This window comes from Guillardia theta, assembly GCF_000315625.1.
Source record: "Guillardia theta CCMP2712 unplaced genomic scaffold GUITHscaffold_4, whole genome shotgun sequence".
In the NCBI taxonomy this organism is placed as follows: Eukaryota; class Cryptophyceae; order Pyrenomonadales; family Geminigeraceae; genus Guillardia; species Guillardia theta.
In genome coordinates this window covers 23,359-40,242 of record NW_005434670.1, presented here as the reverse complement: position 1 = coordinate 40,242, position 16,884 = coordinate 23,359, and the positions used below count along the sequence as shown (strand labels likewise).

General features: G+C 48.4%; 7 protein-coding genes across 7 annotated transcripts; 2 read left to right on the top strand and 5 right to left on the bottom strand.

Moving 5' to 3' along the window:
* Positions 1–128: 128 nt before the first annotated feature.
* Positions 129–2,839, top strand: GUITHDRAFT_100161 (hypothetical protein; the record flags this gene model as incomplete). Its single annotated transcript, XM_005840835.1, has 3 exons — positions 129–903; positions 957–1,444; positions 1,565–2,839. The coding sequence occupies 3 exons, from the start codon at positions 129–131 to the stop codon at positions 2,837–2,839; spliced, it is 2,538 nt and encodes an 845-aa protein (XP_005840892.1).
* Positions 2,840–3,236: 397 nt separating this feature from the next.
* On the bottom strand, positions 3,237–4,366 carry GUITHDRAFT_63893 (hypothetical protein; the record flags this gene model as incomplete). Its single annotated transcript, XM_005840834.1, has 7 exons — positions 3,237–3,386; positions 3,436–3,504; positions 3,544–3,900; positions 3,944–4,020; positions 4,078–4,109; positions 4,157–4,236; positions 4,289–4,366. 7 exons carry the CDS (start codon positions 4,364–4,366, stop codon positions 3,237–3,239), a joined length of 843 nt encoding a protein of 280 aa, XP_005840891.1.
* Positions 4,367–6,446: 2,080 nt separating this feature from the next.
* Positions 6,447–7,686, top strand: GUITHDRAFT_160740 (hypothetical protein; the record flags this gene model as incomplete). Its single annotated transcript, XM_005840833.1, has 4 exons — positions 6,447–6,472; positions 6,903–7,086; positions 7,136–7,567; positions 7,617–7,686. 4 exons carry the CDS (start codon positions 6,447–6,449, stop codon positions 7,656–7,658), a joined length of 684 nt encoding a protein of 227 aa, XP_005840890.1. The 3' UTR covers positions 7,659–7,686.
* A 143-nt stretch (positions 7,687–7,829) lies between these two features.
* On the bottom strand, positions 7,830–9,836 carry GUITHDRAFT_63716 (hypothetical protein; the record flags this gene model as incomplete). The annotated part of the gene is made up of 12 exons (XM_005840832.1): positions 7,830–7,898; positions 8,055–8,108; positions 8,182–8,250; positions 8,297–8,391; positions 8,426–8,499; positions 8,630–8,709; positions 8,757–8,841; positions 9,049–9,127; positions 9,251–9,320; positions 9,605–9,640; positions 9,685–9,723; positions 9,786–9,836. Coding segments are annotated over 12 exons (801 nt in total), but the record flags the coding sequence as incomplete, so codon positions are not given.
* On the bottom strand, positions 9,794–11,854 carry GUITHDRAFT_100157 (hypothetical protein; the record flags this gene model as incomplete). Its single annotated transcript, XM_005840831.1, has 8 exons — positions 9,794–10,036; positions 10,096–10,174; positions 10,389–10,445; positions 10,723–10,839; positions 11,219–11,280; positions 11,416–11,480; positions 11,525–11,693; positions 11,738–11,854. 8 exons carry the CDS (start codon positions 11,852–11,854, stop codon positions 9,794–9,796), a joined length of 909 nt encoding a protein of 302 aa, XP_005840888.1.
* A 641-nt stretch (positions 11,855–12,495) lies between these two features.
* On the bottom strand, positions 12,496–13,356 carry GUITHDRAFT_100156 (hypothetical protein; the record flags this gene model as incomplete). The annotated part of the gene is made up of 3 exons (XM_005840830.1): positions 12,496–12,945; positions 12,995–13,022; positions 13,076–13,356. The coding sequence occupies 3 exons, from the start codon at positions 13,354–13,356 to the stop codon at positions 12,496–12,498; spliced, it is 759 nt and encodes a 252-aa protein (XP_005840887.1).
* A 2,049-nt stretch (positions 13,357–15,405) lies between these two features.
* Positions 15,406–16,149, bottom strand: GUITHDRAFT_63923 (hypothetical protein; the record flags this gene model as incomplete). The annotated part of the gene is made up of 1 exon (XM_005840829.1): positions 15,406–16,149. One exon carries the CDS (start codon positions 16,147–16,149, stop codon positions 15,406–15,408), a length of 744 nt encoding a protein of 247 aa, XP_005840886.1.
* Positions 16,150–16,884: the final 735 nt, after the last annotated feature.

The following is a 16,884-nucleotide window of genomic DNA, read 5'->3' as shown; positions in this document are numbered from 1 at the left end:
TCCCCTCCCTCCTCTCCCCTCCCTCCTCCTCTCATTCCCTCCCTCCCTCACGTCTCCCAGGCTGTCGAGCATCGTACCGTCCAGGGCGGGTGGGAAGAATGAGAAATTCCGGCAACGAGAATCGAAAGATGTCACAAAGCGCAGAACGGCGATGGCAGTCGAATCCTCTCGTGAACGTACTGAAGGAGATCACAAGGCCAGCTGATGGTGAGCAAGAGCTCACTGACGATGAAGAAGAGAAGTTCAACCTGGGAAGACGGAGGGTGAGTTGGAAGGTTATGAAGGACATGTCGAAGAAAGAGGTTGCGTTTGAACAAGTAAGAGGAGCTGCAGACGCCAAGGAGCGATCGCCTAATTCCAGGAAGACCACAATCAGCTCACTGACACCTGTTGCAAGGGCCAGCAGCACTGCGTCTCTCCTCCTCAAAGACGTGCAGACCTCCAAGAAGGAAGACAGACGGAACTCAACGTCAGGTGATTCTCGTGGCGGCGAAGAGGCGACACTCAGCCAGGGCAAGAAGGAGGAGGAGGATGAAGGAGATGTTGGAATGCCTACTCTTCGATCAGACCATGACTCTCTTTCTGTCTATGACCATCGTCAATTTGTTCAGCCTCCCTTGCAAACGGGCATCAGCCGTCCCTTCGCTTGGCGACGCAAGATGCCGCATCCGAGGCTGCGCGGAGACTTGTCGAACCCCTACTTCAAGCGACGCATTGCCATGATTCTCCCTCAGTCGCTCCGCCCCACCATGGCGAGCAGCGACTATGCGGCTCTCATGGACTCAGCGAGGGCAAGCACGATGCTCCAGCGAGATGTGGCGGCAACCGTCACCATCATCGCCGAGAACGCTGAGGCGGACAAGAGGACGCTGGGAGACGCAGGGCTGGTAGAGGAGCTTATCGGTACGCGCGTTGTGACCTCCTCGACTGAAAGTTCTCTGACTGCCTTTCCCCAGACTTCCTCTCGTCGTCAGACCCACAAGTCAGAAGCCGGTCGCTCAAGTCTCTCACCCAACTGCTGACCCGAGAAGCAAACAGAAATCACTTCTTCTCGTGCCCACGCGGTGGCGAGCAGCTTCTTCATCTTTCGAAAGCTGATGCTTTTGTTGATCCGACTTCAAGTGTCCAGCCTGACCAGGTCACTGAAATGAGACTAGCTGCTGAGATTGTTGCCATCTTAGCACAATCAGAAACCATGCAAGCAAGAAGGACTTTCATGAAAAGTGGCTTCGTGTACATGCTGTGCAGATTAACTCAATCGAGAGACAAGGTAACTCGAGGCCATGCAGCGAACGGGTTGCACTGTCTGTGTGAGGGCTATAGTCATGTGAAAGAACAGAAGTGGAAGAGGAAAATTGAGATCAAAGCAGAATTGTGGTCAACCGAACAAATTTTTCAACTCATCTCGGTTTTCAAGTCAAAAGATGCCAACGTGACAACCCAGGTCTTTTGTGTGTGGTTACATGAAACTGTCTACACCCGATGTCATTTTGCACATGTGAAGCTGTTTACCCCAAATATTGCATTGCACCTGTAAACCTGTCCTCTCCTGACATCTCAGCAGATCTTTCTTGGTCTCCGATATTTGTGCTCGGAGGCGTACACCCCAATTATACTGGCCAACACAGACATTTTGGATGTGCTCCATCAGGCCATGGACGGAAACAGCTTCCAAAAAGACTTTCCCATGATGATGGCTGCACTCATGCTGATATCTGTGCTGGCAGAAACTTCTTGGTCGTCGTCGGTTCTCACAAGAGCTAATCTTGAGCCCTTTCTAGCCAGACTACTTCGTCTCCTACCAAAGACAAAGACAGAAGTAGAGGCAATGCTCCCTACCCATGGGGTGATGGCAACCTGGGACGAGCAGAAACTTCTTCGCTATGCTCGGATGGTTGCAAAAAACCCTGAAGTCTCCATGTCATCTATCGGCGAATGTGTGGAAATGTCCTTCCAAAAACTAAGATGTATCGTTCTTGTAGATGAGGTCCTAGAAGTGATGGAAAAGTTGATGATGAAAATGACAGAGATCAGATTTATCTTCTTCACTGCTGGTGCAGCCCAAAATTTCATCAACCTTCATCTGTATAGCAATTTCAGGAATGTGCAGGAAACTTGCCTCAAACTTATTTGCCTCATGGCTGCAAATGAGAAATTGTCTGAAACAATTAGCAGCAACAAAAAATATCTGGACATAATCGATTTTGCACTCAGACTTGCAGGAAATCCTGTCTTGCCAAGAACAGCAATGCTTTCTATCTGCGAGCTCAGCAAAAACATGCAATTCATCGACAAGCTTGCTCAACGCGGGTTAGTGCAAGCGCTCGAGATCCTGACAGACACCCATGATCCACTGCAGCAAGCTCTTATCTTGCAGATCATGAAGAACCTCTCCAAATCCGTCTCCGTCAAAGAACAAGTAGTGCGCATGCGGAGTTGGCCAAGGATGGTTCGATGGTTGGACTCCTTTGACCCCTCGGTGAGGAATGCGGCCAACAACTTACTGATTGAGTTTGCAACGGGGGAAGACAACAGGAACTGCCGAGAGGCTCTGACGGAGGTCGCAAAGGAGGTGAAGAACTTGCAGGCCGGCAGCCGCGTAAACCACGAGGTCTTGTCACGCTTCATCGACTACGTGAATCAGTCGGACCACATTATCAAGGCTCAGGCATGGATCCGCGGAGTCATTGGTCGAAGGAGAGCTCAACTGCTGCGGATCGTCAAGAAGAAGGAGAGGAAGGGCGATACGTCTGCTGTGATGAGAGCAATTTCTGCACTGGGAAAAGATACTTCTAGCTCCTTTAATGAAGGTGGCAACAATAAACAAAAAGGTGAATGAAAATGTTCTTTAAAACAAATTCGAAGGATTTCGATCTTCTCTCTCTGAGTTTTCTGCATTGGAGCATTCTGGGAAACGAACGTTTGAGAAGTGCTGAGAATTTCAAATATGGGGGATATGTAACAGAACACTGTTTTGCACTCCAATCCGGAATGTTGGAGTTGCTGACGACACTATTCCCCATGAGTGTAGCATAGTCTGCACGATACCAAAAGCTGCAAAACTTGATTTACTTGTCTTCATCAGCTATTACGATCAAGTCAGACAGCACAGACACAAATAAACAAACTTACATTCTTCTCTCTTAGCATCCGATCTTGCAGCTGCTCTTCGCATTATTGCATGAAGTCTTTGACGAAACCATCAGCTGGTCTGCCAAAATAAGACAGAGAATGCTTTACCTGGTCGTTGCAACTGTGGCAATGATTGCTTTCTTGAATCTCATGCGTGCTCTCCATGATCTCAAGTTCTCCTGGACGTTCAGAAGATTGTCTGTAGCAGAGCCACGGAGCCATGGATGTTTGAAGGCTTCATCAGCAGTCAATCTCTAAGATTGTTAACGTGTAAGACAGACGGAGATGAATTGAGATGCTGACCTTCGCTGGATTGTATGTTAACATTTTGGTCACAAGATCCTTTGCGGGCTCAGACAAATCTTCTAAATGCTACGCAACAACTTAGTCAAATCACAAAAGCTTGACAACAAAAACCGATTTTTCATAATGTCCGCGAACGGTGAGAGCGAGACTGTCTTCGTCGCTTTCGCCATTAAAAGGAGGGATGCCGGTTAGAAGGATGTATAGTATGACGCCCATGCTCCACATGTCGACTGGAAGACCATAGCCATCTTTTTCTTTCAGAACTTCAGGAGCAACATAACCCGGCGAACCACATAGCCCCTGCAAACTATTGGGACCTTCGGCACTACAGGCAAACCCAAAGTCTGCTATTTTGATTCGCGCCTGCTTCACTGGTGAATTGTCCACTAGGAGAAAATTTTCTGGCTTTAAATCTCGATGAGCAATCTTCTTTCCGTGAAGGTAATTCAGAGCGCTCATTACCTGAAACATTTTAGATTCAAAACCAATATTGTAAGGTCCAGACTTGCTGCATGATCCTTGAAGCATCTTTCTCCGTGAAGTGTCCTCCGTCAGCTTCAACGATGCGATCAAAAAGCTCGCCTGCCATTTCTCATCAAAATGGGCTCTTGTTCCAGTTACAAGAAGCCATCTTGATACCTCCGGAGAGATATTCGAGTACCAAGTAATACCTTGCGTTCAATTTTCACATCTTGTCAACTGCTATACAAGGATATACCTATCTTTGTTTTCAACAAATTCCTTGAGATAAACAATGTTGTCGTGAGATCCAACAATAGTGCTAATACGTACTTCTTCCTATACCATTCAAACATTTCACAAAAAGTGCAACCATTGTAAACTGGGTCACCTTCAAATGCTCTTCTTCATCCTTCTTGACATTTGACTTCATCATCTCTTTCAGTGCCCAATACTGTATAGAATTCATTTCACAAGAAACCACTTCAATCACAATACAGCATGCCACAGACCTTGTTTGTTTCTTTGTCCCGACACTTCCAAACAGTTGAATACGAGCCGCTCCCGAGTTTCATGGTCTTGTCGTCTCTGTTTACCTCATATCCGTTCTCGATAGAAGTGTTCACGGCGTATTTTCGCAAAGTGAAGACCCATTCATCTCTTTCAAGTTGTGTCTTCGCATAAAGGTGAAACATCTTCTTGACTGTACCATGTCGAGCATCGATTTCTATGCAGAAACCGTTGTCTCCCGACTTGAGATCCTTGTCAGGGCATGAGCGCACATAGCAGCTGTAGATACTGTGATTAGATCGTGCAAAGGGAAATCAAATCTCAACTCACTGCTCAAGTGATATGTTCTTCGGCGCTCCAGTCATAGCTGCAGTCTTGTATGCCAAAAGTACTGCATTTCCACTTTGCCATTCCAACCTATACCATCTTGTTACCCATGCTCCAAGCAACCGTCCTTTCTTGCTGTTTTGAGTGATTGTTCAGATATTTGCGTTTGCGTCGCTTCAAAAACACACCTCAATGCACCCTTCTTCTCCGGCAGACGCGCCTGAATTTTGAAATGGCTGGTTGGCATTTCTGCAGCCTGGTAACCTGCAGCAAGGGTGAGGTTGATTCTTCCACGATCTGAAACTGAGATAAAAAGTAGCATCATGGTAGATCATCATGTTTTCCCTCACATTCGCTCAATTTTCCACTTGACCTTTAGCCTATGTGAGAATGATAATGTAATGAAAGAGACCATGAAGGAGCACAAACTCTCAAACAGAGGATGGCAGAGAGGATCACTGAGTGATGTAACGGTGTGAGCATGGCAGATATGATCATGAAACGATCAGTATTGTGCGGTATTCTAGCCCAAGTCCGATGTCTTGTGCACACCCTGCCATCGCATCCGATCGTATCGCCCGCCGACTTCGGCGGTCTGTAGGTAGTATTTCCGATTTCATTGGAGTATTTCTGTGCGGTATCGAAGTCTAAGATATTTTGAAAAAAGAGATATTTTCACTGACAATTTGGACACTAGATATATTATTTGATGGAGTTTTTTCAACTTGTGAAGAAGAGGACCCCCTTTCCACGCATCTTCTCTGTGAGGCAGTGGAGGGACCTATGGCCGGTGCAGGGGATTCAGTGCGCCAATCAGCCTTATGCAGCTTCCTAGAACAAGAGGTCCTAGCTTCAATACAAGCGACTAGCTTAGTAGAGCCCTTGCTTCAACCGGGTCATAGCAGAGGCTATGCCACTAGGCTCTTGCAGAGTCGTAGGGCGATACTGTGCAGCCCAATAAATGAGTAATAATTTCTGTACTCTGATAAATCAAACAAAAGTCTTTTATATAGTAGGGTCATACGACCGGCGACGGCGTCGCTCAGCAGCCCTGCCCGCACTCAGTGCTCGCCGGACTCCGGGACTCCGGACTAGCGCCGGGCTGAGGCCGCCAGAATCATTGACTCCCGGATTTCAAGTTTTGCCTCCCGGCACGGCACGGTACGGTGACTGCGCGGCACTGATTCCAATGCCGCCGTTGCCAAGGCCGGAGCCGAGTCAGTAAAACGGTAGTATGATCGGAGTCCGGCCCCGGGCGGTACGGTCACCGTCGCCGTCGGGCGACTCGGAGCCGACTCAGGCTGTGACAGTGGCCCTCTGAGTCAGTCCGACAGCCGCCGGCCGCCGGGCCCGGGGCGGCCCGGCGATGACTCACAGTCATTGAAAATGACTCACCTCAGTGCGGCACTGCTGGCGCACGGTGGGGAGCCTCGGCCCGGAGTGGCGCATGATGTGCAGGGTGGGGTGGGGTGGGGTGGGGTGGGGTGGGTGGCCCCATGATGGTGTGTTCTGGAATCTCGTCTAACCTCCCACCCCATATTACCTAAGGTTCTTGCATTTTTTCACGGGGGTACAGATTCCATCCACCCCTGAGGAAATACCATGGATCATCAGAAAAGTATGATCTATGGGGTAGGGGTGGATGGGTAGAAAACGGGGGTAGCAAGAAGGTGGGTGCCCTCAGATATAAAGAATCCTCGCGGCAAGCGAACATGGCGACGCTGGAGTTTGGCTACTGGTGAGTCAAGATACTTGAAGAAACAAGCTAGTGGTTTATGCATTCACTGTAGAATCATGCACATTGATGGATTGTGCATGATGGTTCCTCTTGTGACATGTGCATGATGGAGATGGTGGAGATGGTGGAGATGGTGGAGATGATAATGATGATGATGATGATGATGATGACGATGACGATGACGATGATGATGATGATGATGATGATGGTGACGATGGTGGTGGTGATGGTGTGGTGGTGGTGATAATGACGACGACGATGATGATGATGGTGATGAGAATCGAGAGATGGGTCAGAGTGGATTACAATGCCACCTGACAATCATAGCAGCCAATTATTCAATTATTGTGGTGCAACAGTCCATGATTGAACATCTTAATGCTCATCCTTTGAATGCGCTGGTTTCTTCATGTTGATGATGTTACAACAGGAAAATTCGCGGCCTCGGTGCCGTCTGTCGTATGATTCTGGAGTACAAGGAAGTTCAATTCGAAGACAAGCAATATGCGGATGGAGACGCCTGGTTTAAGGGTAGGAAGCCTGAGCTGCTTGCCAAGAATCCTCTGGCAAACCTTCCTTACCTTGTTGATGGCGACAAGGTCGTTTGCCAAACGGTGAGAAAAGTACCTTGAAGGGTGGTCATTGCATGATGAATTCTCGCAGAACTCCATCATGAACTACCTGGGCGAGAAGTTCAAAATGTGCGGGACAGACGAGGAAGCGAAGCTCAAGAACAACCAGCTCCTGTGCGAGATCTACGATGTTCGCAACGGAATGATCGACTTGGTCTATCCCTTCAAGCAAGTTACTCGTAACAAGGAGGAGTTTGAGGCTCTTGCAATCAAGAAAGTGGAGGACCCTCCTTTCGCCAAGTTCGAGGCCTGGCTCAACTTCTACAAGACCGACTTCTTCTGCGGGGCTGAGCCCGTCACCTGCGATTTCCACATCTGGGAGATGTTGGACCAACACGAGATGTTGGCGAAGAAGATGGGTAAGCCCTCCATCCTCGACAAGTTCCCCAAGTGCCATGAGTTCTACAAGCGTTTCCGTGCTCTTCCTACCCTCCAGAAGTATTTTGCCAGCGATTCCTACAAGGTACGTTGGTGGACAGAGAAAGTTGTTGCGATACGTAACTAGTTTGCAGCTTGATGTCAACAATCAGCTTGGAGGAGCTTGGTTCTACTAGAGGGTCTCCTCAAATCATTCTATTGTTCGCTTATCACCGAATGAAAACCTCTTTCATTTCGAACTGATTTTTTGTGACGGCGTGATTGTCTACCTTGTTCACACGTTCATTGTAATACGTTTAGAGGTGTTCATAACCTCTCATAAGCAGATGAAATGAATACTACACACATCACTTCGTTGCATGTTGTTTCCATTCGTCATATCTGCCAAGTGCCCATAGAGGGAAGATGTTGCGGTACTGTGAAACATGTCAGCTCTTCAACAGTAGTCCGTCCCTCCTCCTCCCCGGCAAGCCTCCAGTGTCTCGTCATAACTTCCATTCTCTCCTCTACCCTCATCTTGACTTCCACTTCCCGTTCCACCAATCGCCCCCCCTCCCAACTTGGTTGATAACCTGAGTGTAGGTGATGCCGCAGCTGCGGTTGAAGACGCCTGTGATTCCTTCCTGCTCATCACGTCACGGGTCATCCTCCTCATCCTTCCCATCTCCCCTCTCCCTCTGCCTGCCGTCTTCTATTCACCTGCTCCCAGTCCCCTGCTGGAGTTTGCATACTCATGAGATACTTGATTCCTTGCTCCACCGCATGGACCTACAGTTGGAGGTCAGACGGCGGAAGAATAGCAGGGAAGCAAAACATAAACCTCCTCGGGGAGATGAACCTTGGCTGCCATGAGGCCGAGCAGCGCCCACGCTGTCTGCACGACTCCAGAGCCTCCCCGACCGTAGCAGGCTTCCTACACAACAAGATCAGGATGCCGTCAAACGCTGCAGACGAATGCTTGTCACCTCGCTCCCGTCGTAAACCTTGTCGACGCAGGATCGGTAGGACTCACCCCATCTGGTGGCTGCGAATGAGGAGGCTGGAGCTGGAAGGGCAGCACGAAAGGCAAGAGATGGGAGGAAAGAGGTGGAAACCAGAGAAGGAAAAAGGAGAGAGGGAGTGGATAGGAACGGAAAACTTCACTGACCCGCCGTTGTTGTTCTGCTTGGAAAGAAGGAAGTTGACTGCAAGTCTCACACTACCGTCGTCGGAGGAGCATCCGGCTGTCTGCCTCAAACTCTTAACCCTTGAAGCTTTTTGTTTTGCCTCCTCACCATAAGCGCTTCGATGCCGAACCATGTTCCATACGTGAAACAAACACCCCAGCTGCCATACCAACTGCCGTCGGGCCGTTGAATGCTGCAACAATGATCAGCTTTGAGAATTAAATGAGGAGGAGCAGAATGGGAAGAGGCGGCGGAGCGAGAAAGGAGAGAAGAGATGACGCGAGTAAATCATGTCACATGCTGTAGGGCGAGAAAGGAATTCAGGGCTTTGGAAGGAGGAAGGTGAAGGTGAGAATGAAGGATATCTCATCGAAGAAGTGCACGAGGACGACGAGGGTACCTGCGGATGAAACGAGCCCCTCGCTTAAGAGCTCCATCGATTTCCTTCGATCTGTGATGAGGATAAAACTTCTTGAAAGCTGTAGCAAAGAAAAGTCACTATATTGAGAGCGCTTGCGTTTATGATGCAATAGTGTGGCAAAGAGAATGTCTGGTTCATCGTGATGCACAACTCCTCTCATCCTCTGTAAACAACATCACACCTGCCAGAGCTGTCATGGATGCAGAGGAGCACTCGACATAAGAGTAGTCTATCATGATGTCTCCGAAGACCTGCTTGAAGTCAGTTGCAAGATGAGAGTACGAAGGAAGTGGAGAAAGCATCGGAAAACACGATTAGCAGCAGATTCCCCAAGTTCTCCACCATTCCAAGAACATGGCTTAGGCATTGGAGAAATGAAAAGCCAGCAAACTATGATGAGAAGTATGAAATATCATCAAACAAGAGGATGTTTGCACTTGAAGTGGGCAAGGCAACAAAAACGTATGGAAACGTTTCAAAAGGAAAAGGCAGACTAGGAAGCAAGGAGTGAAGGAGACTAAACAAGAGATGTAACCTCGCTTGGATTCATCCACTCATAGAAGCCGAAGCCCTACACGCGTTCTCAGTCATCTGCCTCTGCCTTCTCTTGCATACTCTGTTGTTCTCATACGTCGCCCATCCTCCATCCGCGTTCTGGAATGTGCGTCAATGGCAGGAGAGCGAAGAAAGACACAACAACGAGAATTGAAACTCACCTGGTACGTCAAAAGCAGATGTGCGCAATCAAATAATCTTTCATCAGAAATCGTTCCAGAAATCTATCAGCGCGTAAGGAGAGAATCAGATGCTTTTGCTTCTGCTTCTCCATCTTCTTCTGCTTTTGCTTTTGCTTTTGCTTTTGCTTCTCCTGCTGCTGCTGCTGCTGCTGCTGCTGCTGCTGCTGCTGCTGCTGCTGCTGCTGCTGCTGCTGCTGCTCATGAGCAGCAGCAGCATCTCCTGCCTTGCCCTTCTCAGCTTCTCTCTCCAATCCTTTCCATATTTATATCTATTTCTGCAGCGTCGTACCGTTTGCTCTGATAGTCCTGCAAGCGAGTGGAGTGACAGAACGGCTTTGAGGCCTTCAGACGAACAATCGCTGATGGGCCTGTTGGTGAGAAGTAAATAAAGTAAACACGATAGGGACACCCAAGGGTAAAAAGAACAAATAAGGTATACCATAGCATGGGATTACATGCCGAAAGGACAGGGCGGTGTGAGGGCATGGAGGAAGAGGAGGAGGAGGAGGAGGAGGAGGAGGAGGAGGAGGAGGAGGAGGTAGGGAGCTAGGGGGAGCAGAAAGCTGATCCAAATATTCTCACCATCCGTGAGCAGAGGTGGAGAAGGGCCAACCCCCCTTAGAAACATGTCGGAAGAATCTGATTCAAAAGCGTCAGAATAACATTTTGTCGAAGCATTTCACAAGTGTGCAGTATCTGGAACCACATTACATGCAAAGAGATCGCTGTGATCTGTCTGAGCTTTTCTTGGTCTTGTTATCTCTCTGTGTCTGTATTCCTTCTTCCTCTTCTCTTTTCTTCTCGCTTTTCTACCCTCTTCCTCTTTCCCTCCTTTCTTCCCTCCCTCCTTCTCTCCATTTGCTCTTCTTCAGCCCTCCCTGCCTTCCTCCGTCGTGATGTCTCCGTGCACTCTCACCGTTTTCTCTTCTCTACACTCTCGTACTCGTAGGCTCGAGAGGATTGGCTCATTGGCGTGCTCAGAATTTGAGTGCGAGCTAAGTAATCATACGCTTTGATGCAGGTGTCCGGAAACCTGTGCAAAGGAAGTTACACTAGCAAATCGTCCGTCGAGCCTCTCTTTTCATCAACAACTACTTCAAATTTTAGGCCATTACTGATCTATGTCTCACTGCTACTGCTTGATCTGACAAATTTTCCTCCAAATCAAACTTCTCACTTGTTTGCGAGTCCGCTCTCAACGATAGCTTGCACTGCAAACGAAGTGTCCCAACATTGCGATCCATTGTAACCTTGCAGAAGTTTTGATCATGTCAGAGCTAAATTGAAAAAAACATCTCGAAGTTCCATGCCTTGCATTTTCATTCCATCTTCCGCCACCCACAGATAATCATCCAGTCTTGGGATGTGCCTGTTGTTGCCATGAGCTCGAAACAGAAGCCATTCATTCTGACCGAAAAAAATTGGGGGTTGTCTTGCATCCAGCATCAGCCCAAACGCATAGCATATTCAACACCTGTGAGCAACCAAGTTTCAATTTTTCAGAATCATACTTGAAATACATTCAGCAAGAGCTGAAAAAAACAATTATAGATGAATCATTCTTCGACGAAAGGCCCACACTTGTAAGAGCAAACTTTTGTTTTCTCACTTTGTTCACGGGCCCGATGTCAATAAAGTTAGTCTGAAGATCTTCGGCTTCGATGTACTCCATGGCTGTCCTCACACCTTCTCTTCGTCATCTCCAGAGATCAGCTCACCTCTGTTGCTCACACCTGCTCGACGCAGCCAGGAGAAGGGGGGCAGGAAGTGGAGGGAGAGGTGAGTCTCATACCATGACAGCACGTCATGCAGAAACTTCTGAAGTCTCGTGACTGGCGAGTATTCGTCGAGGGGACAGATGGAGTGGCGCTCTTTGTCCCACTTCACCTGCAGACCTTTGAGACAGGCATCACTCCCTCTCTCAACCGCACAGTGTCGTAGGAAGAGACGTAAATCTCCTTGCGGATCTGCTCAAGAAGAGGATCGTTGAGCTTCTTGGGATTCGTGAAACGAGTGCAATAAAGGAAGCACATAGGGAGATAGACCATGCGGCAGTGACACCATAGTTTCCCTGGATGAAACGGAAACCTGAACAAATACGCAAAGAAGGAGTTATTTTGATGCGGTAATAATAGCAATGGTCGTGATATATGAAATTGACAGCCAAGGATCGAAATGAAAACGAGCATCATCATTCCAAATTCGTTTGTGTGACAATACAAGTCGAGACGGAAGCAGGAGCAAGCACGAGGAGCAAGAATAAGAGTAAAATTAATGGGTGTGGCAAGGACAGGAGCGTAAGCCAAAGCAAGACGATAAGAATTGGGAAAAAGTTGACAACAACATTGTGGGAGAGGACCCCTACCATAGAGGAAGAAGCCACATCTCAGCAGGAATCGAGTTCACTCCTTCCCACTCGTGCACTCCCAAAACTGACAGCCAAAACTTGGCCCAAGAAGGAGAAGTGACCTGCAGCAATTCATCAGAGATCGATGAGACAAGAACAACTTTACCGCTCCCCCATTCTCCTGTATGAACTTTCTTCCTTTTAGTATGGCAGGATGGCTGCTGGTCAGACCAAGGAGACGCAGAGAGACGTAGCTTAAGACTGATCCAAACATCGTCGAAGGAGACTCGATGTGGGTCCCCCACCCTCCGTCTTCCTGCTGGTGGTTGCAGAGGTAGGCAATCATTGCCTCTTTCTTGCTCCAAGATCTACGTCCGTAATGTAGCATGTGAAAATCAGCCCGGGCATAAGGAACATGGGCCCAGCATAGTCCCCTCCCCAGTGACCGTCTTCGTTCTGCAGCATAGAATAGAAACGAATCCCTTTCTCTGCTGCTTCTTTCGCTGTCTTGGGCTCTAGGTGTTCTTCTTCAGGCTTTCTGCCCTTCCACGCTTTGAGTCTCTGCTCGCGGTAGAGAAGGTCTGAGGAGTTCGGGTTCTTGGACGGGTCGAATGATGGAGATGTCTGCAAGGAACTTGCAGTCTGCTTCACCCAGATTTGTCTGCCACAAGGCTCGCCGCTCATACAGTCCACCACACCATACTGGTCCCGCATCAACTTCTCGGAGTAATCGTGAGATTCTTCTGCAGACAGGAAAGTCCATCCAGGTTCAAGTTTCACCATGTCATCTTGCTGTCGTTAAAAAACGTAAGTGTTACAAAAACAGCATTATGATACACACCTTCCTCCACTTTCCGAGGCGTTTCTGTCTGTTGTTTTTAAAGTGGGTCAGTACAGTTCCGTCACAAGCATACAACTTCACCGCACGGGCAGCGCATCTCCGGGATAAGAAACTCCACGGCCCCAGAGTTCAAGCCATGCAAGCGACCTGCATGAAAGATGATCGGACCATAGCCAGCCGTTTAGCATCTCTCCACGGAAAATGAAGATCCTTCCAACAATGACTGAGGCAAGCACAATGAGGAGTAGCACCATTGTGGTGAGAAGTAACGCGTCCACCATAAAAGCTGCAGACCCTAACTTGTCTGCATGGACTCCATCAAGCCACATCCCGCTTCTCCACGGAACAAAGTCCAGAGGCATTCTGAACACATCATCGTCAAGGTTTGACATGTGACTGAGCGAGGTATGACTTTGAGCTCAGAGAGTCAAGATCTTCAAATCTAGGTCTGATCATTACTAAGACAAATCAAGACAGGGATCTTCATTTTCTAGTACTTTTGAAAAAACATCTGCACCTTTTCATCCTTCTCAGGACTCTGCTCCCTTCCATAGCACTTCATTTCTCACTCGTTGCAGCTTCTTCTGTCAGTAAATGCGGGCAACTAACTGCATGACTGAATGCTCTGTCGAGTCTCTGAATTATGTGATCGACGGTGTCGATAGCTATCACCCTCCTTCATCCTCCTCTCCTTGTTTCACGATATGTCCTGCCGACATTCCCGCCATGCAGGGTCGTTTTTTTTTATATGTATGCAGGCCCACCTCAGGCAGATATTTCGTCATCGATGGCGAGGCGGGCCCTATTTTTCCGCAGCTAAGTAAAGATATAACTTAACTTTGAGTAAAATCGCTGAGTTGACAAGCTGAGCTACATCATGGGCGCTGAACAGTCGGCGAACGATGTGAAGGAGGGGCCAGAGGAGCAGCAAGGAGAGGAGGGCGACATGGTAAGCATAATGTCATCCAGATATTCGCATAGCCCATGCGTCATACAGAATGAGTGTTTTAGTGTTTTGTGATGCATGGTGACCGTCCGATTCTCTGAGTCTGCCATCGTGCTTCTGGCTGCTTACACTGACTGACGAGTTAATTCCTCTTGCAATCTAACCCTCCTTTCCATTCACTAATCAAAGCAAGTTTGCACAAGTGATTGTGTAAATTCAGTTTGCTGGAGAAACACAGTTACTAGAGGATGCGTCATCAGTGTCTCGAGGTTCTATCCAAATTATTTCTTGATTTTGTCGAGTTTTGACCTTCTGTTTCTATTAGTTGAGGTTGGGGAAGAGAAGGTTGCAAAGTTGATAACATGGGGACCCCTTCCTTTTGTCGACAAAGACTCCTTGACGGTGTATTGGCACCACCAATATCTGAATACTAACGCGAACATGCATAGGCTCATTTTGACAATTTAGACTTGAACCCTTGGCCGTCCAACAGCCTTCAGCGTGAAAAGTTCGACCGCCTGTGGAACACAAGCAAGGATTTGACACTTACCTCATTTTAGATTGATTGCAAATGACAGAGAAGAAGTCAAGTTTTATCAAGATCACGAGCATGATGTATGTTCCGCGAGAATATGAAAGAGAGCTCACGGATCAACAGAAGTCGAAAGGCAAAAGGCGACGCGCCATCGAAAAGGAACTAAAAAAAAGCATGATACAATCGACCGGAGTGATTTTACACGCACTTTTTTCAATTGCTGCCTAATCCTAAAAACAGGAACAAAGAAGAGTAGAAAGAGCAATCCTGGAGGCAAAAATTATCAAGAAGGGTGTAGAAACGTATTTCAATCGGTTGCCGTGCATGTTGTGACTGAGCAATACAGATATCATGGAATTGCATCTGCTAAATTCTACGCAAAACCATAAGCACTCGTATCCAGCGAACAACAAAACGCAAGTAAGCTGCCAAGGAATGAATGCTATGATGAAATTATACATTCGCAAAAAATAGCAGTAGAGCACGGAAAAAACCAAAATTTACAAAAATATGTTGATTTCAGTGACATAAAGCATAAACATAATACACCAGCAGCTCTGCTTCACACAACTACCTTCATATCTGTCTCTATCTCAAAAACAAACGGATTGACTGCAGAATTTCTCTCTATGTAGAAATCTTTATGTGGAGAGTCATGTATAGTAAGTAAGAAGGTTTCCTTTACTACAAATTACTCAAAATAACTACCGGAAAAAGCAATTTGACAAGTGAAAAGAATACATGCAATCCACTGTCTGTTTTGCGCATGGACCGGGAGAGCACTCTCGACTCCACTGCACGGCCAGCGAGGGCCGGGTCCTGTCACGGAGTAATGTTACACGCCTTCAGGGTTACCCCTGAGAGCGGAGCATGAAGCAACTAGAGGACGACACAACCGAAGGACTTGGCGTACACACCAAGAGACTTCTTTCAAGCATTCGATGGGATTGCGCGGGAAGCTGCGGTCTCTTCAGCATGCGCCTGGACGTAGGGATTGATCTCGTTTTTCTTAAGGCTTGCGAAGGTGTGGTTGACATCGCGGTGGTTTGCCTCGTCCATGCGTACCGCAAGCATCAGATCCCGCATCGACGCATCCGGCCGCAAGTGCCAGTAGTCGATGGCAATCTGAGGGGCGGGCTGGGTCTGCCAGTGCTTGAGCTTGCCATTGTCGATCTCGTGGATGATGTCGGTGTAGGTCTTGACTGCCTCCTCCTCGAGGTACCCGACAAAGCGATGACAAAAGCGAGGGCTGGCGATGTAGGCGACAAAGAAGAGGTTCATAAAGATCCCCTGGGTAGCAACGACGGCTGTGCGGAAAGCGTAGCTGGGCTTCTTGAGCTTGACAAACGTGAGCAAGTGCATGCGCTCGTTCTCAGCCTCCTCGAGCAGCGTGTGGATCCATCCATGATCACGATCCATGCGACGAAGAGATCGGAGATGGCGGAGCATTCCTGCTGTCATTCCTGGTACCGCTGCTACTGTCTCAAGGAAGCAGATGCGACTGATGACCTTGGACTCCGTGAGCTCGCCGAAGCGAAAGCCCGAGAAGGTATCGAAGGACCAGCGGCAGAGCTTGACTCCACTGAACGCAAGGCGGTCTGCCAAGCCTTCTATTGGCTTGTGAGTCTTCCTCACTCCGTTGACCTCCTCGTCGGTCCAGACTGAGTGATGCATGGGGTTCTCCCAGATGGGCTTGTCTCCTACGACAGTTTTGCTGACTCCCAGGGGATGCTTGTTGGTGGAGGTCTTGAAGTGCACCATGTCGTGGACGATCTTTTCGTCCCCCATATTGCGAGGGGTGATCGAGAAGGAGCGGAAGAGCACAGAGGGCCCTTGGAAAGCCACTGCGGCATAAGACGAGGCGGGGGCTCGGGCGATAGAGCGGGCGATGGACCGGGCGAGCATGTCAAGGGATCACAGCAGAAGTGGCGGGGGTGAGGGGATGCTGCAAGTGGATGGTCGAATCAAGAACAGGCTTCTCTGTGAGGCTGGTGTGAGGAAGTAGACGAGGAGGCTACAAATACGGTGCGAGGGGGGTTTAGAAGACAACTTTACCGCTCCCCCATTCTCCTGTATGAACTTTCTTCCTTTTAGTATGGCAGGATGGCTGCTGGTCAGACCAAGGAGACGCAGAGAGACGTAGCTTAAGACTGATCCAAACATCGTCGAAGGAGACTCGATGTGGTATTAGGCTGACTATTCTATTAAAGTTTTGAGTTATTATTTTACTATCGGGTCTAGTCACTGCAACGTCAACTTAGGAACTTGGGAAGGCTGAGTCACCCGCCAGCTAGAAAAGGTGACACGCACGCTCGCCCCCTTGAACTTTCCTCAACTTCAGAAGCTCATTAACCTGGGCAATGACATGGCACCGCCTCTTTCATACATTGCATGGAGTCCCCCAAGGGT